Source organism: Glycine soja, chromosome 20 (assembly GCF_004193775.1).
Source record: "Glycine soja cultivar W05 chromosome 20, ASM419377v2, whole genome shotgun sequence".
In the NCBI taxonomy this organism is placed as follows: Eukaryota; Viridiplantae; Streptophyta; class Magnoliopsida; order Fabales; family Fabaceae; genus Glycine; species Glycine soja.
The window spans coordinates 49231440-49256881 of NC_041021.1; the positions used below are offsets into that span (position 1 = coordinate 49231440).

Below are 25442 nucleotides of genomic sequence, written 5' to 3' on the forward strand. Positions count from 1 at the left end.
TTTAAGAATTGATGAATTATCTTTTGCTCTGATTGTATGGTTTTGTTCTATATGTAGAAATTTGGTTAAGTTTTATGATATATGGAATTTCGATCTTTTCAATGCATTCTTAAATTGTAGGCTTTTACATAATTTAATACATTATGACAGCTGTTTCGTAAAGCATGTTCTTCACCATAGGTGATGTATGCTTACCATGTTAGTTACCTTTTTCTTTTTGGAAATTCTTTTTCTTTAGGTGGAGGAGATTGATGATGTTGATGGAAATTCTACGGATCCATTTATTGCAGCTGCCATTGCAAATGAAAGAGAATTAGATCTTTCTGATGAGCAAAGGAGACAATTTAAAAAGGTAGTTATCAATTCATTATTTATTTGTCGAGCAAAATGGGATGCTGATCCTTGAAAGTGTTCTACACTAACAACCTACCTGATAAAAATGAAGTATATGATTTAGTGTGAATTTGGATTAACTTAATTTGAATTAAAAGAGCTTTGGAAAAAAGTGATTATTTCCTAAAATTAAATTGTTCCCGAAATGTTTAGTCTTTAAATTATGTAATAAATGTAATTAAGTGGTTGCCAAAATGTTCAGTCTTTAAATTATGCAAACATGTTTCATGTTAGTTTTCTTGGTATCAGCTTTGAGTTTTGATGAATAACATGAAATGAGTTTGAATAATTTAAGGATTAAATCATATTATTAAGTGAGAGACTAACAGAATTGGCTAACAACTAACTAACTAACTAGTTACAACTGACTAGCTTCTACTAGAAGTAACTAACTAGCTTCAACTAGAAGCCGGAGGAAACTGCAGTTGAATAACTGCAGCTCCTTATAGTACTCTAATAAATATATTATCTATTATCTTTATTTCATTCCTTTTGTGTTCTCAAAATTATCTTTACGATCGGAGCGACACCTCGGAGAGAGATTGGATGGTGAAGGCAGAAATTGAGATCAACCTGAAATCGCAAACGGGGATCTCGAACGTAGTTTGCAAAGGTGGGCGAGTTGAGATTGCAAACAGAAATTGCAATCTGACGGAGATCGCAAATGAAGTCAGCAAATAGAGATTGCAGACAGAAATCGAGAACCTAAACCACAAAATGAGATTGCAGATCACAAAAAGAGAGAACTGCGATTGCAAGGAGAAAACCACAAACAAGAGAAAAGATCCAATCAGAACTTGCGATGTAATCACGAAGATCACTCAAAGAAGGTTGAATTTGCAAGAGAGATCGCAAGATCTCAGTCGTGCTAGCAAAAAAAAGGGGGATAGGTCGCTAGGGTTCAGACCCTGCTCTGATTACCACAATCGAAATGTTAGAGAGAGAAATATGAAATGAAAACTGAGAGTTGTATTTCTGAAAAAGGCAAATACAAAGGAGGTTCAGCTATATACAACTGTCTACAACAGATGACTAATTAGACTAAGTCTAACAGACTAATAACAATATTAATTGTTTACAAAACATAGTCATGTATCATGAGTGCAGAATGGCAATGTGCCACAAAAATATTTGAAAATAGGTGTGTTTTTGAATGGCAGCCCCCTAATGGTGCAATAGCAGTGCTAGAGTGAGATATTTCGAAACACATATTTTTCCTTTCCCCTTTTCATAACTCGGAGAAACCCTAGTTGGATGCTAGTTTCCCACGCCTCTCTGTTCTCTCTGCTGTGTGACCAACACCCAGCCATCTTTGGCACTATTTTCAGTGGTGACATTCGCACTCCATTATTTTTTCTGTTCCGAACTATGAACCCCAGTTTAGCATGCTTGGGGTCATCTGCTTCACTCTGCTATAGTGCTATGTGAGATTGATAACTATGATATGACTGCAAAATTAGTTATGGTGTTTGACATTTGGCCTTTTGAATATTCATGCATACTCTGAACAGATGCACACAAGCACCAACTGATATGCTTACATGTACCAAACCGGGCTATGATACTAGTTCATATAGTGGTATTTCATGTTATAAATATTTTGCATATCTATATTTTTTTTTCTTCATTTCAATATTTTTTTTTTGATCAGCAAAGATAAATATATTTATATATATGAGAAATAAGTACCAGAGGTACTTGGAATACATATAATTGGATGGTCATAATCTGGTTCCAAGTCAGACTAAAATAGAGTCTGGATAGGAACCAAAAAGGCTGCACCCTGCCATGAATTAAAATGCTAATACAAAAAGGCTTCATGTCAATATGTTTGCCCTTGTTTAGGAAGTTAATTATATTTTCATGCACTTTCTTTACAGGTCAAAGAAGAGGATGATGCAATTGTAGATAGGAAACTTCAAATCCGTTTGAAACATAGGAGGCAAAAAAGGAAAAGTAAACAGGTGAGTTTTATGACTTAATTCTCCTTTTTTTTTTGCTTGACCCAGAACTTGTGACATTGCTTGTGTCTTTTGTTATGGATGTTATTTTTGAGATGTTTTACGCAAATGATTTATGATTATTTCGGTATCATTTACCCCAGTTAATGATCTCGTGTATAGGTTAAATAAAAAGTGGTTCTTGGTATTCATAATTGAGTATTGGACCCTAATTGGAAATCGTATGACTTATTGATGATTGAATTGATTTGGTTTTGTTCCTTTGACATTGTCATATCCTTTTACTAATTTGGAGTGTAATTCAGCGAGAAATGAGCACACCTATGCTGTTGACGGAGAACCACATACAGAAACCTTCATTTGTTGATAATTTAAGCCCTGCTGTGAATGAAGGAACTAGCGATGATGGGAAAATTGTGTCTGACAGTGGCAAGGATGCATGTGTGCTTATGGAGGCTGATAAAATTAAAGTTTTTGATGCCAGTCATCATGTTGACAAAGAAAAACTTACGAGTACTGGTGGCTTGTCAGATGATATTGAACAGAGAGGAATCAAACGTGTAAACAGTGGGGAGCTTGATGCTGACAATAAAAAGTGTCGGATTGTTGTTATTGACAGTAATAATGAAGCAGAGGTCATTGAAAATAAATTAGATTGCAATACTCAAGAGGTAAAAGAAGATTTATGTAACAATGGTGGTGCTTCTCTTCCTTCGGAGTGTCTGGATGAAAAATTTTGGTGCACAGTTTGTGATAAAGTGGCCCTTGAAGTGCATCCACACCCTTTCTTGAAAGTGATTACTTGTGGAGATTGCAATTGCTTATTAAAAGAAAAGACACATAAAAAGGTATGAGCCTAAATCTACTAATGTTTTGCTTGGAAGTTGTACTAGAATTCTGTGGGATATTTGGTTCATACCTGTGTACTTTTGTTTTAGTATATTAGTAAAATTGAGCTTTACTGTTAATAAAATTCAACGACAGTTTTTCAGTTTGAATCCATAAGGTTTTGGTCATCCCATTTAAGGACAAGCATCTATTTTGATTGTGTAAATTGGTAAATAATTCTGTCTGGGTTTGCTTTGGAGGAGGAAGAAGCTATTCATTTAAGCAACCTGAAAAAATATTGTTTTTCTAAGTAGTGTGTTTCATTAAATATTAATAGATGGCGTTTCCCTCATTTGAGCTAGACTGATCTTCCACAGCATCTCAATCTCAAGTTAATATTTCTATATCCATAAAGGAGGCTCAAAACTCAATTTAAATGCTTACCTGTCACAGGATCAGGGACAAGATTGTTCTGAGGGTTACTGTACATGGTGTGGAGGAAGCAGTGAATTAGTTTGTTGTAAATTATGCAAGATTTTATTCTGCACCAAATGTTTAAAGAAGAATATTGGTGTAGAATTGGTTCCTGGAGTTGAGGACACTAGCTGGCATTGTTGTTGTTGCCATCCAAATCTTTTGCAAAAGCTGTCCTTGCAACTAGCGAAAGCTGTGGGGGCTGCTGATTTAATAGTTTCCAGTTCTGGTAGTGATTCAGATAGTTCAGATGATTCAGATAATTCAGATGACTCAGATGATTCAGATGCGAAGGTTAATGTTACAATCAGGTGAAGTCATCGTTACAAGCTTAATTCATTGACAGCACTTCCTATGGCGTGGTCATTTTCTTGAATATCTAATTGCCTCATGCTCGTGCTTCTTATCCTGAGATTGCTGATTGCCTTTTTGTGCTGCATATGACTCTTTGATTTCCTTCTTCAACATCATGGCTTATATAGTTTTCTTTTTAAAATTTTTAATTGTTTATGCTTACTAACTGTAATTATTGACAATTTATGGTTGAGACTTGGCTATTAATGATATTGGCGGATGGTTAATGATGCTTAAATCTGTACATACTTTTTCCATATGGTTATTGTTGTATTAACATGTTCTGATGATTAAGAAAATGAAGGTAGTTGCTGACCAAAAAAAGAAAATGGAGGTGGTTGGAAAATATTTTATTTTTTGTTTTCTCTTGATTTTTGGAGCGTACATCTCAATTTGGCAAATTTATTTGCTGATTTGTATGTGTTGGAATTACACATTGTATGGGTACTTGTTCCACACATTGCATGGGTACTTGTTCCAATAAAGAATAGTTATTAATGTACCTAGTTAGTCACATATTCATGTATCTAGGAATTCACATGCATGTACATAGGTACTAGAACTTTATTAATATTCTTGTAAATTTCACATTTTATTTACTCCCTAAGTCTATATAAATATAGATCAGCTGAGTGGGTTAAGCACTCAAGCATTTCACAACCTCTAGTCTCTTCAATAGTATGGGTTTCTGTTGAATATTTTTGTCTTTACTGTTTTTCATCTTAGATCTTCTTTTAGTCATTCCTTATAAGATTTCATGTAGTTTTCTCTTTTGATATGAAATCATGTGCATGGAATTCTCAGGTTCACAGGTATTTTTTTTGTTGCACTATTCTAACTTTACAATTACTGCCAGTTATCATCAATAATCTCCACATATGAATTGCAGAGATATTCATTATCGGATCTTATCTTTTTTCTTTACAGCTCCAAGCGAAGACACAAAAAGAAGATTCGGAGGATACTCGATGATGCTGAATTAGGAGAAGAGACAAAGAGGAAAATTGCAATTGAAAAGGTGAGATTTTCTTGAGAGATTTTGTTCTGCCAACACTGGTTTTGCTGGTTCAAATTGTTCATTATCATCCATACTTCTTTAGGAACGTCAGGAACGCCTGAAGTCTTTGCGAGGACAGTTTTCTGCTTCGTCATTTGAAATGAGCTCTGACGGCTGTAATGGGAATTTATCAGAAAGTGCAAGTGTTGAAGTTCTTGGTGATGCAGTAGCAGGTTACATTGTGAATGTTGTGAGGGAGAAAGGTGAAGAAGCTGTTAGAATTCCTCCTAGCATTTCCGCTAAACTGAAGGCTCATCAGGTTTTTGATTTTTTTTATAGTTGCTTCTCTGGATATAAATTCTCATTCCTGCTTGGAATTTTCATTGTACCTAGTTCTTTATTTAGCTTAAGGTCCTGTACAAGATTATCCTGAATTATTTGTTTTTTGGGATAACGAACCTTATTAGGATTCACTTTAGATCATAAGAAGTACACATGTTTCTGTTTGAACTTTCAACTGTTATTTGCATGTTGCATAGCATTGGAAGAAAATGAAAAAAGAAAAAACTATATGCTGCATGTCAGTTTGGTACTTCTGGCTGTTTGACTGTCTGCTTTTTATTTGGGGTTCTAACTTCTAACTGGAGGATTTTAGGAAACTCTGAATACCTGTTTGGACTTTAATTTTTTGTTTGCACCCTGCCAAGCAATTATAATCAGTCAACATGGGCATTCTTCATCTTGGAAGCTGATATGCCTTCATTTGGTACTAGAGTAAGCACATGTTTGGGAAAGCTTATTTTTCAGGAAACAACCGTTTTTAATATCTCTCATGATCATGTAAAAAAAGATATTATTTCTTTAAAACAAGCCAAACCGAACATGCACAAAAGGTGGTTTAATTGCTAAACATGCAAACTGGGAATACCATAGTAGTATGGAGTATGAATGAATCATACTCTTCACCATTCTTACATCTTCAATTTCTTCATTTGAAATTTTTATTGCCATTTATTCAAGCATCTTTGAAGTTTTTACATTGTGTTTGTTGGTTTTTTGGATTTGGTATTTTTCTACAATTTAATTTGTTTGATGTTTGCAGATTACTGGAATAAGATTCATGTGGGAAAATATAATACAGTCAATCAGAAAAGTAAAGTCTGGGGATAAAGGTCTTGGATGTATTCTAGCTCATACCATGGGCCTTGGTAAAACTTTTCAGGTATTATACTCATTATGTAGATAGATTTTTTTTATGATAAGCTATTATGTAGACATAATTAAAGAGTGAATTCTGTTTTTTGAAAATCCATATGACAGATCAGTGTTTTTCTCTGTGAAATTGCACTGTTTTTAGTACACCTTACATACTTTTTTCATCTCTCTTTCGTTTGCTCTTAAAAAATTATCAATATCGTCCTTTTGCAATATTTAATCATGATTATCTGTTCTTTTCTGGATTGAAGTTTAAATCAAATTGAACAAATATTACTCAACAATGTGACTCTGTTTAGCCTAGTGTAGGTAGATTTGTAGTCTTTTATTGGATTTTTAGTCTTCAATTATTAGATATTCCACCAAAAATGGATGGTAAATTAATTTTAGTAGTGTTTGATGATAATGCAATGTTGTTAATGGCGGATGGCGTAGCATAAAATGGCGGATGTCATGGCGGACAAAAAAAAATACATATATATAAAGTCATTGAAATTGAAAAAAAATACATATATATAAAGTCAAAAGTAAAAAGAGGGTGTTAAATAGCAAAATGAAAAAAAAAGCTGCAGACAGAAAAAAGGGGTGTCAAACAGCAAAAACAAAATTTAAAAAAAAAATAAAAGCTGAAGGGCACCACTTCACCCGCGATGTTGTTTGCCTTCGTGGGGGTGCTGGTCGCCGTTCCTGGCCCGTGCTCGCGCTGCCGTTCCTGCCAATGCTCGCACCGCCGTTCCTGCCGCTGTTGGCTGCGTTCTACGTGCATACTGCAGAGGGTGTCGCGGCTGGGTGCAGCTGGGTGCGGGTGGGTTGCGGTATGGACGCTGGGTGCTGGGGAGGGTGTGGCTGGTTTGCTTTTGGTTGGAGGGCTGCGTTTTGATTAACAGGTGCGTGGGAGGGGAGGGCTAAGATTTTGAATGAATTACTGGGTAGGGTTGGGTTGGGTTGGGTCAGCCCAACTCCTACCGCGGACAGAAAACAAAAAAAATCCGCCATTTTCCGCCTCGCCGCCATGACCGCCATGGCGCCACCATTTGCAACCTGCCACGCCACCGCTATTCGGTGGCGTTTTTTCAAAAAACCGCTACACAATTCCGCCATGACGTTGCCATGGCCGCCATTTAACAACACTGTGATAATGACAATCTGAGGGTAAGAACTAAGAAATATTTATAGTTTAATATTTTTAAACAGCAAAATCCATGGTCACTGAAGCAGAAACAAGGCTACTTGCTATAAAATGACCCACAGTAGTGAGCTATGGCACTCAGCATCTGCTTACAGTTGTAACTGCTGGCATAACTGAACTACGGGGGGTTAGTTAGAGGTGAGGCCAGAAAATAAATAGGAGAGAGGAATAGAAATCAGGGCTGGAGATTAAGGAGTGAAGGAGAGTTGGCCTCTTGAAGAGCCAGAGTAGGAGACTCTTGTAATTCTTGATCAGTTGTCACCTAGGCAAGGACTTAATGAGCATTTTCCAGAGAATAAGAATCATTCTTTTGTTTGCTTTTGCTTCCAGTCTAACAGCCTCTTCTTTTTTATCTTCAAAATGGCCAGTATTAATTACTTAATCTAAAGGATAAATATAAAAAGATAAGAAAAAATTATCTGTTTACAAATTCAGAGATTAAAATGATAATTTATTTTCGTTTTTTTGTATTCTGTTCTTCTGTTGTGAATAATTTGCAACATTCTTGGATAGGTTCTCTTTTCTTTTGCTGTTCTGCTGCTGTTTGATGGTTTTGGTCTGATGACTGATTATGCTGGAACTTTAGGTGATAGCTTTTTTGTACACTGCAATGAGATGTGTTGATTTGGGGTTAAGAACTGTGCTTATAGTCACACCTGTCAACGTGCTACATAATTGGCGTCAGGAGTTCATCAAATGGAGACCTTCTGAGTTAAAGCCACTCAGGGTCTTCATGCTGGAAGACGTATCAAGGTTGGCTTATTATTTTGTTGACATCATTATGATATTCATAAGAGTTAAGACCTGTAACAGCATACTAGCCCGTCCAAGTTAAAAAATATTTGTCCAACACTTCCTTCTATATAGATTTTTATAAGCTTCAATAGTATTTGGCTAAAATTTATCAATCATCTTAATAGATTTTTTCCAATACCCCCCCTCCCAGGCTACCCTTCAATTTTTCATATTTTCAACACAAAAGTCATATTGGTATAATTTCCTTTCCCCAGAGATAGAAGGGCAGAATTGCTTGCAAAATGGAGATCTAAAGGTGGTGTCTTTTTGATTGGTTATGCTGCTTTCCGAAATTTGTCTTTTGGGAAGCATGTGAAAGATCGGCACATGGCCAGAGAAATTTGCCATGCTTTGCAGGTAAATCTCTTGAAATAGCATCTCTTCATGTTGTTAGACAATAACTCTACTTGTGAATCAGTTGATTTATAATTCATACTGACAAATCATTTTGCATTAATTTCAATTATCTTGATATTACTTAGGAAGTCTAAGTATTTGAAACATCTGGTGTTTGAGAGAAACTGAGTATTTAAACTACTCATAATTTGTATTATTAGTGAATTAAATATAAGAGCTGATAAAGGACTAATGGCATAGCTATTTTTTAAACTTTAACTGCAATAATAACTATATTTGACTAATATTCAATCGTGTTACTAAAATTATTAAATATATGCTGGTGAATCTAAGGTCCATTTGTTTGTTGTTTTTAATAAAAATAAAGCTTTTTAAATTAAAATCATTTTAACAAATTTTTATGATAATTAAATAAATTTCTTGAACAAAAAGCAAAATCGATTAAAAAGGGTGATTTTCTCAAAAAGTAGAAAAGAGCAGCTCATGAAAAAATCTATTTCGTAAAAGCATCCAAGTTGTTTTTTGTCTACCCCTGTAAATGTTTTTAGAAAAGAGTAGCTCATGACTTTAATTAAATATAATTTAGGGATGTAGGTTGAGAAAGTGTTAAACCCCCAAGGGTAATATGTAAAATAAACAAAAATTGTCATTAAATTGATGCTGAAAGACTTGAGGGGAGTTATTTGAAAAAGTTCAAAAACAGAGGATATTGTGCAATTTAGCTTAAAATTAAAGTCAGTTGACCAGGTCTGGAGAAGACATGGTCAGAAATAGTGGAAAGATGTGTCACAATTTCACCAGAAGGCTGTTGGAAATGGGTTATGTAGGTACAATGTATAAAGTGATGACCTCAAATTTTGAAGTCCTACAGATCTGCACTTTCTGGTTTTATTGGTGGAATGGATTGCACATGAGGAAAAGACAAGCAGATATGGCAACCACATCAGAGAGGACAAGGACACTGAAAGGAGACATCCACTGAAAACTAACACTGGGTTAAAACAGAGGATATTCAATATTGTAGTGATGTAGTTGTATTTTGGAAATGCACCAGTAGAGTAGTAAATGGATTAGGACTCCTAAAACTTGAATAATCCTAATATTCGAATTTGTGTCATTTGCAATTGCATTCCGTTTTCATTGTTGGTATGTTGCTGCAGGATGGACCTGACATTCTTGTTTGTGATGAAGCCCATATGATAAAAAATACTAAGGCTGACGTAACTCAAGCCTTGAAACAAGTAAAATGCCAGAGAAGAATTGCACTTACTGGATCACCTCTTCAAAACAATCTCATGGAATATTACTGTGTAAGTTTGTGTAGAAGTTACAAATTGGATGGCTCTTAAGTTTTTGCGTGCATTCTTTGACTCTCTAGCATTTTATCTGAAATAGATGGTTGATTTTGTAAGAGAAGGTTTTCTTGGAAGCAGCCATGAATTTCGGAACCGGCAAGACTTTCTTTTCTCTCATTGTACTGATTTTTACTGTAATTTATTAAATGTAAGTCTCTAACGAAATATTTTTATTTATGTGCAGCTTCCAAAATCCAATAGAGAATGGACAGCACACCAATTCAACTCTGATCGATGTGAAAATTATGAACCAGAGGTCTCATATCCTCTATGAACAGTTAAAAGGCTTTGTTCAAAGAATGGACATGAATGTGGTGAAGAAGGATCTACCACCCAAAACTGTCTTCGTGATAACTGTCAAGCTATCTCCCTTACAGAGAAAATTGTACAAGAGATTCCTTGATGTGCATGGGTTCACTACTCAGGTGCATCCTGAAATGTTAAGGAAGAGATGTTTTTTTGCTGGGTACCAGGCATTAGCTCGGGTAAGTATGCCTATGAGGAACTTAGTAGTCAATTATTGTCTGAGCAATATTAGTATATATTATAATTATAATAACCGGTTGAAGGAGTTAAGGAAGCCAAGGTGTTTTTTATTACAATTGTTTTGTTGGCTGTTGAAGGTAAAAATTGGATAAATATAAATTCTTGCGTAGGTTAGTTTGCATATATCTTCTCCTAGTTATCAATTAGTCCTGTGTTATTTCAAAACAAACAACTGATTTTGATGTATACAAGTTTATAGCTTCTATTTTCCAAAATTGTGCCTTTTTGTTTCTTTCTTGTAGTTAGTTCTTCTAAAAGGAGGTTAAGCTTTACTTTATAAAAAAATATCACATTATTTATTAGTTTATTGAAATTCACCAAAAGCTAAAAATATTTAAATAATTTTGTTAAATATGATGGTGATGAATAAATTTTTGTCTGTAGTAGATATGGAACCACCCTGGGATCTTGCAGTTGACAAAAGAAGTCAAGGACTATGTAAAACACGAAGATGCTGTTGAGAATTTTCTTGTGGATGATAGTTACAGTGATGAGAATTCTGATTATAATGTACTTGCTGGAGGTAAGTCTTCATGAATAGGATACGTAGGTACCTGTTCTTTTATGCTTCTAATATTTGTTTTGTTTATTGATTAATATAGTTATTACTTGATTGAACTGTCTAATTTCAGTGAGTTTTTTTTTTCTGTTTGTACTTTCTTAATCAATTATTATTGTTAGTTTTATTGTAAGTGATGAAAGCTGTATTTGTTTCTGTATAAATATTGAGATAATACACTTAGCAGGGACTTATATTGAGGAACTATTGGTTCTAAAAATGTATGAACATAGTTCAGTTGTCTTTAGTGCCATCGATTTTATGATGGAACAAATACTTTCTCTTTGTTTTGGAGGCACAATAAGAACTGGTCAAATTTCTTTTCTGATGGATTTCCTAATTTTACTATTTTTTTGAATGTTTGTGAAAGTACAAATGAGAAAAGGGAACTATAAAGCATAGTATGTGAAGAGCAAGGGATATGGTATTTATAGGCTTTATATTTTATAAATTTATATAATTTGTAAAGTCTTCAGGAATTAGTTTCCTGTTTTTCAAACATTATGTTATTGTTGGCTTTGCAATTTCATAGTTCCAGTGACATTATGTCAACAATAAAATTTGGTGTCCAAGCTTAGTCTCAGCTTTACCTTACAGCACTTACAATAGGCTGAATAGCATGATGAATGCCAATGCTGTTTTTATATCCTCATGCTTGGTGCTAGAAAGTTATGTTTTTTACCTTAGAAATTAGAGTTTCAGGTAGTTTCTAAAAAAAAAAAAGGAAATGAATTTTGATTGATCAATGATAAGGTAGTGCAACACGCACACACATGAAAGTCCTCAACTAGTATTAAAACCTTTATTTTTTTCTTGTAATACATAATCTATTGTCTCTTTTGAGTTTTATTTATTGTTTTTGTCATTTGTTCTTCATATCATGAATTTAACTTTTTATGATATTTTTTATCAACTCATTACCTTGCAGAGAAGATGAGGTATGGAAATGACTTGCTGCAAAGGAAAGATGACAATGGCTTTTTCCTGAAGGTATGAAAAGAAACAAAATAAATTAATGAATGAGATTCAGTGTTAGTCATTTTGGTTGTCCTGTCCTGATATAAGTGATGTTACATTGCATGAATTTTAAACTAGATCATTTGGTATGAATTGTGCTTTTAACAAGAATGCTTTCGGTTGTGATTCTTCTTATTTTTCACATTCCAGGGTTGGTGGAATGATCTTCTTCATGGAAAAATTTATAAAGAGATTGATCACAGTGGCAAAATGGTTTTGCTGATGGAGATACTAACCATGAGTTCTGATGTGGGTGATAAGGTGTTAGTTTTTAGTCAGAGCATACCAACCCTAGACCTCATTGAACTTTATCTCTCAAGGATACCTCGACGTGGCAAACAAGGGAAGTTTTGGAAGAAAGGAAAAGATTGGTATAGGTGAGTCCTGATTTTTTAAAACCTGTTCAACTTGATGCTACTGTTTTTAATCGCTGATTTGTTTTTTATTATGTTTTCTTAAACTAATTTTCTTGTTCTAAATGCACATTTACATTCTTGAAACACTCTCATCTGAAGACATTATTGTTTTAACAGTCTGGGGATGATCTTTTTTTGTGTTAATTGCTGCTTAGATTTTCTAAATTATTTTTGGTTAATGTTCAATTTCTTAACACCCTTTGGTATTGATCTTTTTATTGGCTTCCTCAAATTATTCTTGATACTTTGCAAATTTTCTCATTTTTGTCTTCTCTTTCAAGCAAGTAGTATTAGAAGATATCTTTCAGAGAGACAGCGTGGTGAGAAAATTCTGATAAAACCACTTTTTACTTGATATAACATTAGTAAGGTTTTTAGTCTAGTAATTTGTTTGGAATGGCATACAATTTTATTGCTGACAACTTGTAAAAAACAAAAAGTTTGAAATGAGACTTACCAACGATCTTTTGGTTTAAATACTTGTAGTCCTTATTTACCTTGATTTCCCTATCTTTAAAAAGTTTAGGTTTTGGTTCCCATTGTGTTTACTCAATTTAGGTTTTTCTCCCTGTATTATACCAGACATTATCTTTAAAAACATTTAAAGGATGGGGACCAAAACCAAAATCAAGGGAAAGTCTACCAGACCAGAAATGTATTTAAACCTTATTCTTATCCCACAAAAGGAGACAAGAGCTAGTCATTGGATTTAATGTATCATTTTTCACTGGAGTTCTTACTTAAGCATACTTTGGGATTTTGGATCAATTGTCTCTGCATGTTCAAAATTTTGTTTCTTTTTCTTACTTTCCCTTTTATGAATTTTTTGTTATTCAGGACTTATATAGTCTGTATGGCAGCATAGCTGCTGTTGTATTTTTATTTAGTACTTCTGGTACTAATGTTTCATATTAATAATATTATATACTTTCTGCCTTCCAAAAAAAAAAAAAAGTCTGTATGCTTTTTATTGTTTCGTGTTTCTTCTCTCCTGTACTGGTTTCATCTCTGAATGCACATGTATTGTTGTATCTAAGAACTTTCCATTATCTTAATACTTTGTAATTTAGATGGGTCCTATTTTAAGCAGTTTCTTTTATTTCATTCATTATTTTCTGAATTTTCTGATATGATTTAACCTCTAGGTTGGATGGAAGGACAGAGAGTTCTGAGAGGCAGAAGCTTGTTGAGAGATTTAATGAGCCTTTGAATAAGAGGGTAAAGTGCACTCTGATTTCAACCAGAGCAGGCTCTTTGGGTATTAATCTTCATGCAGCTAATCGTGTTGTTATAGTTGATGGTTCTTGGAATCCAACGTATGATCTCCAGGCCATCTATCGATCATGGAGGTAAGATCCTGTTAATTTTTCCCTCAGTCAAGATGAGTTTTCTTATGATTAAAACATTAATTATAAAATATAAAGTGTACTTTGGTACCATCACTTGAGCAATCAGAGTAGGAATAATTTTTTGGGAAATGGGAATAATGGAAAAGTTTAGAATTTAATGTGACTGTCACCTTTATGGAGAATTCTTCCAATGAGCAGTATCTTAGCTCATTGTCTTTTTAGAGGGGTTTCCTTTACAGATATGTCATGGGACTGGGAGATATTTTCTTAGTTAATGTTTTTTGTTTTCTTTGGTTATTTTAAGGAGGATTTCTTTTTTTTTTTTTGCTCAGCAAAAATATGTATGTATTATATATGATAGTAAATAAATCAGTACAAGTGGTACTGTTGTATATACATCCTAGAGTCATATTGTGCGGAGCTATGGTGCCCTAATACAAGCTTTAGTGCAGGTATAAGGCAGCCATAGATCTATATCTAAACTAGGATCCCAAGAACATAAAATTTATAATCCAATCCCCCCTTGTACACAAAACCCAGCCCTGATGTTGCTAGACCAGGAATGGAAAGGGATGCCAAATCCTTTTTCCAGATTTTTAAGCCATGTCCAGCAGAAAACAGCGCATCATCCTTCAATTTTTGACCATTGAAGCTTTCATTGAGAAGACTATCATGTTCCTATGGTACCATATACACCTAGTCAGAGAAATCCACCACGTTTACCATCTTTGTTGTCTGATACCATTGAGATTGCAGTAGGAGTGTTGAAGAAAGTGCTCTCTCGGTGCTTCTGGGAAGATGCCCATTGTGCTTAACCAAGACAACGTTTCCCACCACAGTGGCATGGTTTTGACACGATTAAAGAATAGGTGAGACACATCCTCATCGCAAATTCTGCAAAATGGGCAGCAGACATCGTTCAGCTCCACGTTCCTTCTCCTCAAGTTAACATTTGTTGGCAATCTATCCCAAATCAACCTCCAAGCAAAATCTGATGCTTTACTTGAGATTTTTAGCTTCCATAGTGCAGTAAATGCTCCATCATGGTTTTCATCCATCATATTTTGATTGAACAACATTATCCTCCAATATTTTGCCTTCATCTTCATTTTATCTTTAATAGAATTGAAAATCAATAGAATAACACAATAGCTGTCATGTAGAGTTCTTATCTAATAGTTAAAGCAACTCCTAAAAGCTTAAGCTGTAAGGTGAAAGCACATGAATGGTTTTTATTATATCCTTAACATAAACCCTCATGCAAGAGCTGATTAGGCCTGAAGTGTGCACAATGCTCAATGCATACACCCACCTACTTTATGCTTAAACTCAAGTTTTCTTGAGAAGAATGGAGAACACAAGGGTGTTCTCTAGACCATTTGGTCATAGAGGGTCCAAAGTTATGTCAAGAATCAACTCTCCCAAAAGCTGAAACTGTGAGTTGATTAAGAGACTTACACTCTTAATTACGTTTAAAAAACAGGTTACCCACTAGATACAATCTTTTAAAAAGAAATGTATCCATCCCAGATCAAACATGCCCTTTATGTAGATCTCATCAAGAGGAGGCTGGTCACCTGTTTTTCCATTGTAAAGTCACTACTGTATTATGGTGGGAGTCTATGAGTTGGATTAAGATGGCTGGTCCCTTAGCAGCATCCCCAGCAGATCATTTCATTCAATTCTGTGATGGTTTTGGAACTGCCATTAACCAAACTCGCCGGCGTTGTTGGTGGATTGCTTTAACTTCCACAATATGGCAGCATAGGAATTCTTTGGTCTTCCAAGGCAAGAGTTTCGATCCTCCAAAAGTGATGGAAGATTCCCTATTCCTGTTGTGGTCTTGGCTAAAAACCAGAGACAGGCACTTTAATGACTCCTTTAACTACTGGTCGTCCAATATAGTGCGATACTTTGGCTAAATGAATTTCTTCAGTTATGTATGGGAAGGGTGTATCTGAGTTTCTCAGTTTTGTTTTGATGGGCTTTTTATTTTCCTATGTTTTCAGATGTATCAACCACCAGCAGTACCTCTGGTGCTGCTATGTTTCTTTGAAATTATATATATATAATATTTTGTGGCCCTTCAAAAAAAAAAAAAAATTTTTCTTATTCTTGCAAAAGCATTTGCTCATTGTGTGGGAAATTAGGTGTTGTTGATACAGTATTGTACACAATTGATATTGCTATACTTGCAAATCAAAATCTTCACTTGATTTCTAATAGATATAGACAGTTAGTTAGTTAGCAGCTGAGTCATTGTTAACTCAGCATAACAGTTAGTCAGTTATACAGACAGTTAGTTAGCAGCTGAGTCATTGCTGACTCAGCATAACAGTTAGTTAGTTAGACTAACTGTTATGTAGTTAGAGTTCTCTATAATACACTGCTGAGCATTCAGTTGTAATTAACCAATTTCATAAAAAATAACAGTTTCGTAGCTTTCAGTTTTATCTCTTTCTCTTTCACTGATATGAATTTCTTCATGGTATCCAGAGCTTCCTAAAGCCTTCAATGGCAGTTTGATCCTAATTTTTATTGCTTCTGCCAACGTATTCTATTCAGTTTTTTATTTCTGTTCGTGTGATTCAAGCAAATCCTCGATTTTTCGTTCTGCTTGGCTTTCCGATTGCTTTGTCTTCTTCGATCGAGTTTTTAATCCTGTTCGGATGCGGTTTTTGGTTTGCAATCTGTTTCTTTGTTGATCACGATTTCCTTTTGCATTGCGATCTCAGCGTTGAAGTGTTGAAGTTTTGCTTCTCGTAATCTCCATATCAGGTTCGCAGTTGTGTTTTCTTGTTTCTGTTCGATTTCGCATCCTGCGTTTGCTATGTCGTCGTCGCCGATCAATGCTGTCCCGGTGACCGGAGGTCCAGTCAACTCCTCCTCTGGTGTTGTCATAATTTTGTGTATCATTTTACGGCTAAACTTACGGATGATAACTCTTTGCTTTGGAAGCAGCAAATTGAACCGGTTCTAAAGGTTCATCATCTTCAACGTTTTGTTGTCAGTCCTCTTATTCCTCCAAAGTATCTTACACAAGAAGATGCAGACATGGATAAAGAAAATCCAGCTTATGCAGCATGGGAATATCAAGACCAGTCACTACTTGTTTGGCTTTAGTCGTCCTTTTCTAAGGCAATTCTGTCAAAAGTTGTTGGCTGTGTTCATGCACATCAAGTATGGGGAAAGATACATAATCACTTTCATGCTAAAACAAAAGCAAAATCCAGATATCTTCGCACGGAACTTAGGAATAGCAGAAAAGGTGAATGCTCCATAGGCGAATTTCTCACTCGTATAAAGACAATTGTTGATTCTTTTTACTAGCCATTGGACAAACTGTTTCTGTTCAGGAACAGATAGATGTTATTCTTGAAGGTTTGCCAAGTGAATATGAATCACTGGTTACTGCAATCAGCAGCAAGATTGATCAGTTTGAATTTGAGATCCAATATCTTCTTTTGGCTCAAGAACAGAGGCTTGAAAAGTTAAGAGAAAATGCTATTGCTCCTGCACTGAATTTAACTTGAGCTCAAACAGCAAAGGTAGAGGATACTGATTCAGATTCAGCACCTCAAGTGCAATTTTTTTTTTTTTGGAAGGCAGAAAATATATATTATTAATAAAAAACACTTCAGTACCAGAGGTACTGGTGAAATATGAACAAATACAAGACACCTATGGTGCCACCCTCCAAAAACAAAGAAATAAACCCAACCAGGACCCCATCACAGAATATAAAGGTACCCAACCCAGCTTAACCAAAAGACTCCGAAAGATTGGAAGACCAATGATTAAAAGGAGTGTTGGAATCTTTCTCTCTAGCTTTTAACCAGGACCAAGCTATAAATAAAGCATCATCCATCACTTCGGACCTCAAGTGCAATTTACTCAACACAATGATAGAGGCAGATCCTCTAATTACAGAGGAGGAGGTGGCATGCCTAGCTATGGGTATAGAGGAGGCAGAAATTATGGTAACAATGATAACAGAAACTATGGAAATAATGAGAACAAGAATTATGGAAATGCTGCAAATTATGGAAATACTGATAGGTATAAAATACAGTGTCAAGTTTTCTACAAGTTTGGCCACAGTGCAGCTGATTGCTATCACGGGTTTAATACAAATTATGAAGCTCAGCGGTATAATCAGAATCAGTCTTGGAATCAGCACAGAAACTACTCTTATCAAAGGTCTAACTCTCAGGCTCAGGACAGTAACTCAGTCACAACAAAATGCACAAACTCCTCAGGCCTACTTAGCCAATACTAATCCTACTCAACAATCACAGAATTCGTACATTGACTCTGGGGCAACTCATCATGTCACTGCATCTCCTCAGAACTTGATGAATGAAATTCCAACCTCGGGCAATGAGCTTGTTTTCCTTGGCAATGGTCAAGGCTTGCCTATTATTTCCACTAGTTCAACAGTTTTTAATCCTCCTTTTGCCTCTAATGTTAAATTATCTTTGTATCTTGTAGTACCACTGGTACTTTTAATCATTAATATAAATTATCTTTGCAGTTCAAAAAAAAAAAAAAAACCCTAAATAATCTTTTGCATGTCCCACACATAACTAAGAACTTAGTTAGTGTGAGTCAGTTTGCCAAAGATAATGTCTTTTTTGAGTTTCACTCATCTCATTGTGTTTTCACATCTCAGGTTGATGGTTCCATCCTTCTTAGAGGTTCTCTTAGCCAAGATGGCCTCTATGTCTTCTCAAATCTTCTGTCAAGTCCACTGTTGGAAAGATTGTTGCCTCTGTTCATATGTCTTCCTTTTCTGATTTGTCTTCTCATTGTAATAATGTCAGTACTAGTGCACTCAATACTAGTAATTCTAGTTTAGTTTCCCTTTGGCATAACAAACTAGGTCATCCTAGTTCTGCTGTTGTAACTCATGTTCTTAGGACTTGTAATATACCTTGTTCCAATAAAATGACAGAAGAATTGTGTACTGCCTATTGTATTGGCAAATCTCACAGACTTCCCTCTCATCCTTCTGATTCTGTTTATTGTGCTCCTCTTGAGTTAATATTCTGTGATCTATGGGGACCTGCACCTATGCTTTCTTCTATGGGTTTCAATTATTATGTCTCATTTTAAAACAGAAATCTGAAACTCTTTCGGTGTTCAAACATTTTAAGAGTCTTGCTGAGTTATAGCTAAACCAGAAAATTAAAAGTGTTCAAACTGATTGACGGGGTGAGTTTAGACCTTTTACTCAATATTTTAATCGATTAGGTATTCATCATAGGCTTATCTGTCCTCATACTCACCATCAAAAAGGTGTAGTGGAAAGAAAACACAGGCACATTGTTGAAATGGGTTTAACCCTTATGTCACAGGCTTCCATGCCTCTTTCTTATTGGGATCATGCTTTTCATACCGCAGTTTATCTCATTAATAGACTTCCTTCTGCCTATCACGAAAATACTATTCCTTATGAGATGATTTTTAACAAATATCCTGATTCTTTTCTAAAAGTGTTTGGGTGTATGTGTTTTCCTCATCTAAGGCCCTTTAATAAACATAACTTGATTTCAGGTCCAGTCCTTGTACTTTTTTGTGGTATTCACCTCATCATAAAGGATATAAATGTCTTGATTCAAAGGGCAAGATTTTTTCTGTCTCGTGATGTTATTTTCAATGAATCCAGTTTTCCTTTTTCTGTTGCTAAGCCTCATGATTCATCCCCCCCTTCTAGTGTTCCTTCTCAATTACTTGCTCTTGGTGTCCTTCCTATACCTACTGCTCATCCTAATCCTCCTTCTCATTCTATAGGGTCTATAGAGTCACTTGGTTCATTGTCTCAACCTGTTGAGTTGAATTCTCCTCAGCTTGTTCCCACTGAACAAGCTGCATCCTCTACTCCAGTGAATGATGAGTCTAGTCCCTCTACTGCTTTATCCTCTCCTCCTCCTTCTCAACCTCCAAATACACATCCCATGCAAACTAGATCAAAGTCAGGTATTGTTTGCCCTCGGTTACATCCTACTTTACTTTTAACTACTGCTGAACCTACTTCTGTTAAACATGCTCTCTCATCTCCTGAGTGGAAGGAAGCTATGCAGCAAGAGTACAATGCTCTTATGGCCAATAACACTTGGTCTCCGGTCCCCTTACCCTCAGGCAGAAAAGCCATTGGCTGCAAGTGGGTTTTCAGGGTAAAACAGAATCCTGATGGCTCTATCTTGAAGTATAAAGCTCGGTTGGTGGCCTAGGGGTTTAATCAAATTCCTGGTCAGGATTATTCAGAAACTTTTTCACCTGTTATGAAACCTGTCACAATCAGAATCATGCTAACTGTAGCTCTTACTCATCACTGGTCTATTCAGCAAATTGATGTGAACAATGCTTTTCTTAATGGCGATTTGGAAGAAGAGGTCTACATGACACAGCCACATGGGTTTGCTGGTTCTGATAAAAGTGTGGTCTGCAAACTCAAGAAAGCTATCTATGGCTTAAAACAGACACCTAGGGCCTGGTATGAAAGGTTAACCAAAACACTTCTGACTTTTGGCTTTGTTCAAAGCAAGTGTGATCCTTCCCTTCTAGTGTTCAAAACTGTTTCTGACTGCCTTTATCTGTTGATATATGTTGATGATATTATCATCACAGGGTCATCTTCTGTTCTTATTCAAAAATTAATTACCAAACTACATGCTGTCTTTGCTCTTAAACAACTAGGTAATTTGGAATTTTCTGGGTATTGAATTAAAACATTTGAGTAATGGTTCTTTGTTGTTATCTCAAGCTAAATACATTCATGATCTACTTGAAAAGGTTAAGATAGTTGATGCCAAACCTATACTCACTCCCCTGCCCTCTGATCTTAAGTTAACTAAACATGGCACAACCAAGATTGTTTCAGTCCCTGTTGCTGATGCTACTCTCTATCAGTCAGTTGTTGGGGCACTTCAGTACATCACTGTAACTAGGCCAGAACTAAGTTACAGTGTAAACAAGGTCTGTCAGTTTATGTCAGAACCCATGGAGGAGCATTGGAAGGCTGTCAAGTGTATTTTAAGGTATCTGAAGGGTACTATAGACTATGGGTTGTCTTTAAAATCTGCTCCTCAAGGTGAACCCTATACTTTGGAAGCTTTTTGTGATGCTGATTGGGGAATGGATATGGTTGACAGAAGATCAATTTCAGGGTATTTTCTTCAGTCCTAATCCTGTTTCTTGGTGGTCAAAGAAGCAAACTTCTGTTGCTCGATCAACGACAGAAGCTGAATATCGAAGCCTGGCTGTTACCGCATCAGAACTCTATGGATTCTATCCTTACTAAGAGAACTCTGTATTAAAATCACTACTCCAGCTGTAAATTGTGATAATCTCAGCACTATTGCCTTGAGTCATAATCCTGTTCTTCATTCAAGGACAAAACACATGGAACTAGACATATTTTTTGTGAGAGAAAAAGTTTTGGATAAATCCCTGCTGGTGTGTCATGTGCCTGCCTATGCTCAACTAGCTGATGTGTTGACAAGGCCTGTTTGATGGAAGCTTGCTTGTGGGGCTTCTATGGAGGCTGGATCTTTGAGCTTCAATGGGGTCCTTTAATGGTGATTTTCCACCATGGAGATGCAGCGGAAGACAAAGGAAAAGAGGTGAGAGGAGGCGCCATCCATTAAGGAATAAGCCATGGAAGAAGGAGCTTCACCACCAAGATGAGCCTTGGATAAGAAGCTTGGAGAGGATGCTTCAATGGAGGAAAAGAAAGAGGGAGAGAAAGAGGGAGGGGGGAGCACGAAATTGAAGGAAGAAAAAGGGAGAGAAGTTGAACTTTGAGTTGTGTCTCACAAGACTCTCATTCATCAAAGTTACAACAAGTGTTACACATGCTTCTATTTATAGACTAGGTAGCTTCCTTGAGAAGCTTTCTTAAGAAAACTTCCTTGAGAAGCTTCTTTGAGAAAACTTCCTTGAGAAGCTAGAACTTAGCTACACACACCCATCTAAAAACTAAGCTCACCTCCTTGAGAAGCTTCCTTGAGAAGCTAGAGCTTAGCTACACACACCCATCTAAAAACTAAGCTCACCTCCTTGACAAAATACATGAAAATAAAAAAAAAAGTCCCTACTACAAAGACTACTCAAAATGCCCTGAAATACAAGGCTAAAACCCTATACTAATAGAATGGCCAAAATACAAGGCCCAAAAGAAGGAAAAACCTATTCTAATATTTACAAAGAAGAGTGGATCCAACCTTGACCCATGGGCTCAAAAATCTACCCTAAGGTTCATGAGAACCCTAGGGCCTTCTTTAGTAGCTCTAGCCCAAGCCTCTCGGAGTCTTCTATCCAATACCCTTGGGGGGTAGGATTGCATCACTGTTGCCAAGCAATCTTTTCTGGATTTGAGGTCTAAACTCAAAGTGCTTTCTTTCACTGCGTTTCAGAGCACTCTGCGTTTGTGGGGGGAATAATAGATATAGACAGTTAGTTAGTTAGCAGCTGAGTCATTGTTGATTCAACATAACAGTTAGTCAGTTATACGGACAGTTAGTTAGCAGCTGAGTCATTGCTGCCTCAGCATAACAGTTAGTTAGAATTCTCTAACTGTTATGTAGTTAGAATTCTCTATAAATACACTGCTGAGCATTCAGTTGTAACTAACCAATTTCATAATGCAATAACAGTTTCTTAGCTTTCAGTTTTATCTCTTTCTCTTTCACTGATATGAATTTCTTCAATTTCGACTAGTTTGGCTGGTTTCACTCAGGATAGACCCTTAAAAATTAAAAGGATACATGTTTTATATTTGCTCATTTACAAATTATTTAATTTGTAACAATTGACAAACAATGTGATTGAAATCAAAATAATTTTCATGTTTATAGGTATGGGCAGAAAAAGCCTGTGTTTGCTTATCGATTGCTGGCTCATGGAACTATGGAGGAGAAGATATATAAGCGCCAGGTAATACAACATGATGTGCTTCTATTGTTCATTTGCCAATTTTTTCTAACTTGTGGAAATGATTTCACTAGGTAACAAAGGAGGGACTTGCTGCTAGGGTGGTTGATAGACAGCAGGTGCATAGGACCATTTCTAAAGAAGAAATGCTGCATCTGTTTGAGCTTGGTGATGATGACAACCCTGAGACTTTGGCTGATCTAAGTCAAGAAAATGAGCATCAAGACAACCCTATTTTGGTTGGGCATTCACTGAAACACACAGCACCACATTCAAATGGCAGTAGTTATTCTGATAAGTTAATGGAAAGCTTACTTAGCAAGCATCATCCGCGGTAGGTTTTCTTGACTTCCAGACATTATTTCTTTTGAGACTCTTCTCATGATTATAGTGTCTTTCTCAGTTTGACTTTTTGGTATCTTTGTATTTATTCTCACATTCTTTTTCCATTTTTAACCCTGGATCTTGTTTAGTGGTGAACCTACATGTAGTAATGAAGTGAATAAGAGAATTTTTATTTTGTTAACATACTTTTTCATTGACAAAAAAAATGAAAGATGATTTCTGTTTTAAATATTGTTAGATATATAATCCATTCATAAGCCTACATCCAACAACTCGAGCTTTTGGGATAGTTGGTTCAAGATGTGCTATTAGAGCATATATGACCAAGTAGTCAAAACTTGTTCATTGCTGCCCAATTTTTCTCGATAGAAGTTGAATTTTAGCTCAAGGTACAATGAACGTGTGCATTATCCATGCTTTAAGCCTGTTAGATTACATAATATTCTCTTATTTATTATGAGATAGCGATTAGAGATTTATTCCTTATTACTCTCATTATTAGATTGATCCTATGTAATCAATACTGATCCTATTTGCTCATTATAAATAATGGCTTTGTGTGCTCATCCAAGAGACACAGTTTCTATACAAATTCTATAAAGCCCAATAGGTTGTTAAATGAGGAGGCATGTTAGATATAACATTGTTATTGAGCCTTTCCCCAAGAGCTTACGCATTTTGGGATAATTGGTCCATGACAAATATTTTTTTTTTTTTTATCGGCAAAAGTATAGATATATTCTGTATAATATTAAATCCAGTACAAGTGGTACTGTTGTATATAGATCCTAGCATCAAAAGGTGCAGAACTATGGTGTCCTAATACATGATAAACAGAAGGAATTAGGAAACCAAAGATCTGGCTGTAAGCTAGGTTCCCAACCACACAAAAAACTCTACACGCTGATCCCCCCCTGAATGCAAAATCCATCCATGACAAATATAATTGACAAACTACTGCAAGGCAGGTGCAGGTGCAAATTAATAACAGAAAGTTTATCAAATTATTTTCCCTATGAACTCAAATGATATGGAGATAACCAATTTTTGTGGCCAATAAGGTTTGCTCAATTATAGGATCAAAAAGGTTTTGGGTTCGGTTCTACACTTCTACTGGTGGTCTTTCTTTAGTAGGTCATGTTTTGCAGCATACCTTTACCTTGAAATTGGGCAGCCTCCTCTCCCGGATAAAAACTTTTTTTTTTTTACCTATATGTTTTCCATTTAGGACTCTAGTATCCCAAAGTTTCATGTTTGAGATGCATTTATATTATATTATTTTGTTTTATTTTTTTATAAAGAGTTGCATTTTTTCTTTTCACCTTTGACTAAAAAGTGCACAAGGTTATTATAGTTTCTTTTAATTTCAATATCTCTTCACTTGTTTCATGGTTTGCAATTTATATTCTAAGTTTTTAATGTAAGAGGTGCTAGCACTTAAGTATAGGATAGGAATAGTTGGCCAAATGAAGGAATGAATCTTAGCATCATCACACCTATTTCAAAAGTCTCAGGTTTGTGCTAATTGTGCTACGAGCTTATTTGTAATATTTTATGTTCCTAGAAATATATTGATTTCTTGTGAAATTATTTAGACAATTTATCAAAGGCTACTCTAAAAATACATTGGTATATTTAGAAAGATATTTTTAAAGAAACTAATAATAGGTATTGATTTTAAATTTGAGTGTTATAAGGGGAATAAGTTTCTTGGAATAAGTGAGTGGTTGATTCTGGTGGTATATGTTTGATTCTCCTTAAGCAAAATCTAGCTAAAATCTCTTATAGGAGAGTTAGCTCCACAATTTTGGGGATGCTGCTAGTATGAACAAGATTGTTTCTCGTAGAAGATACTTGTGATCCTTGACCAAAAAAGCATTGGATCAAGTAACTTCTAATTTTTCTCTTTTGTGCAATTTTCAAGGTCAATTAGAATGTGTTGAAAATAATTTTCTTAAATGTCATGCCAAACATCTATTAGTTGACTCATGATTTATATATATATATATCTATGTGTACCTTAGTACCTCTTCTACATATATATATATATATATATATATATATATATCTTTGCTGAGCAAAAAAAAAAAAAAAGTTGACTCATGATTTCACTCTCAACTAACAGATAATCTAGAAGTCTGATTTAGAGGTAATATTGAGTCAGTTCTGTTGCTGAATCCTCCTACTATTCCTCTGATTGTAATTTATTTTTCTGTAAATCTGATGTAGTTTTATTTCCCGATCCGATTATTCTGTAACAGTCTCTGGTGAAAATGATTTATAGTTAGTTTAGTTATTAGGTTATATAAGTTGTTGAGATGGACATTTATGCCTGTGCTTTTTTTTTTTTTAAAATTG

General features: G+C 35.4%; 1 protein-coding gene across 2 annotated transcripts in view; it reads left to right on the top strand.

Moving 5' to 3' along the window:
* LOC114403311 (protein CHROMATIN REMODELING 20-like) overlaps window positions 1-25442 on the top strand; it is a 45555-nt gene that overhangs the window by 18733 nt on the left and 1380 nt on the right. For both annotated transcript variants that reach the window (XM_028366190.1, XM_028366191.1), the window contains 18 exons: window positions 239-352; window positions 2274-2357; window positions 2660-3202; window positions 3636-3967; window positions 4938-5028; window positions 5111-5326; window positions 6110-6229; window positions 7998-8164; window positions 8422-8563; window positions 9724-9873; window positions 9959-10014; window positions 10103-10403; window positions 10852-10987; window positions 11952-12013; window positions 12191-12417; window positions 13602-13805; window positions 22664-22742; window positions 22814-23073. In XM_028366190.1, coding sequence (XP_028221991.1) covers window positions 239-352; window positions 2274-2357; window positions 2660-3202; window positions 3636-3967; window positions 4938-5028; window positions 5111-5326; window positions 6110-6229; window positions 7998-8164; window positions 8422-8563; window positions 9724-9873; window positions 9959-10014; window positions 10103-10403; window positions 10852-10987; window positions 11952-12013; window positions 12191-12417; window positions 13602-13805; window positions 22664-22742; window positions 22814-23073 — 3284 coding nt within the window. The remainder of the gene's footprint in view (window positions 1-238; window positions 353-2273; window positions 2358-2659; window positions 3203-3635; window positions 3968-4937; window positions 5029-5110; window positions 5327-6109; window positions 6230-7997; window positions 8165-8421; window positions 8564-9723; window positions 9874-9958; window positions 10015-10102; window positions 10404-10851; window positions 10988-11951; window positions 12014-12190; window positions 12418-13601; window positions 13806-22663; window positions 22743-22813; window positions 23074-25442) is intronic.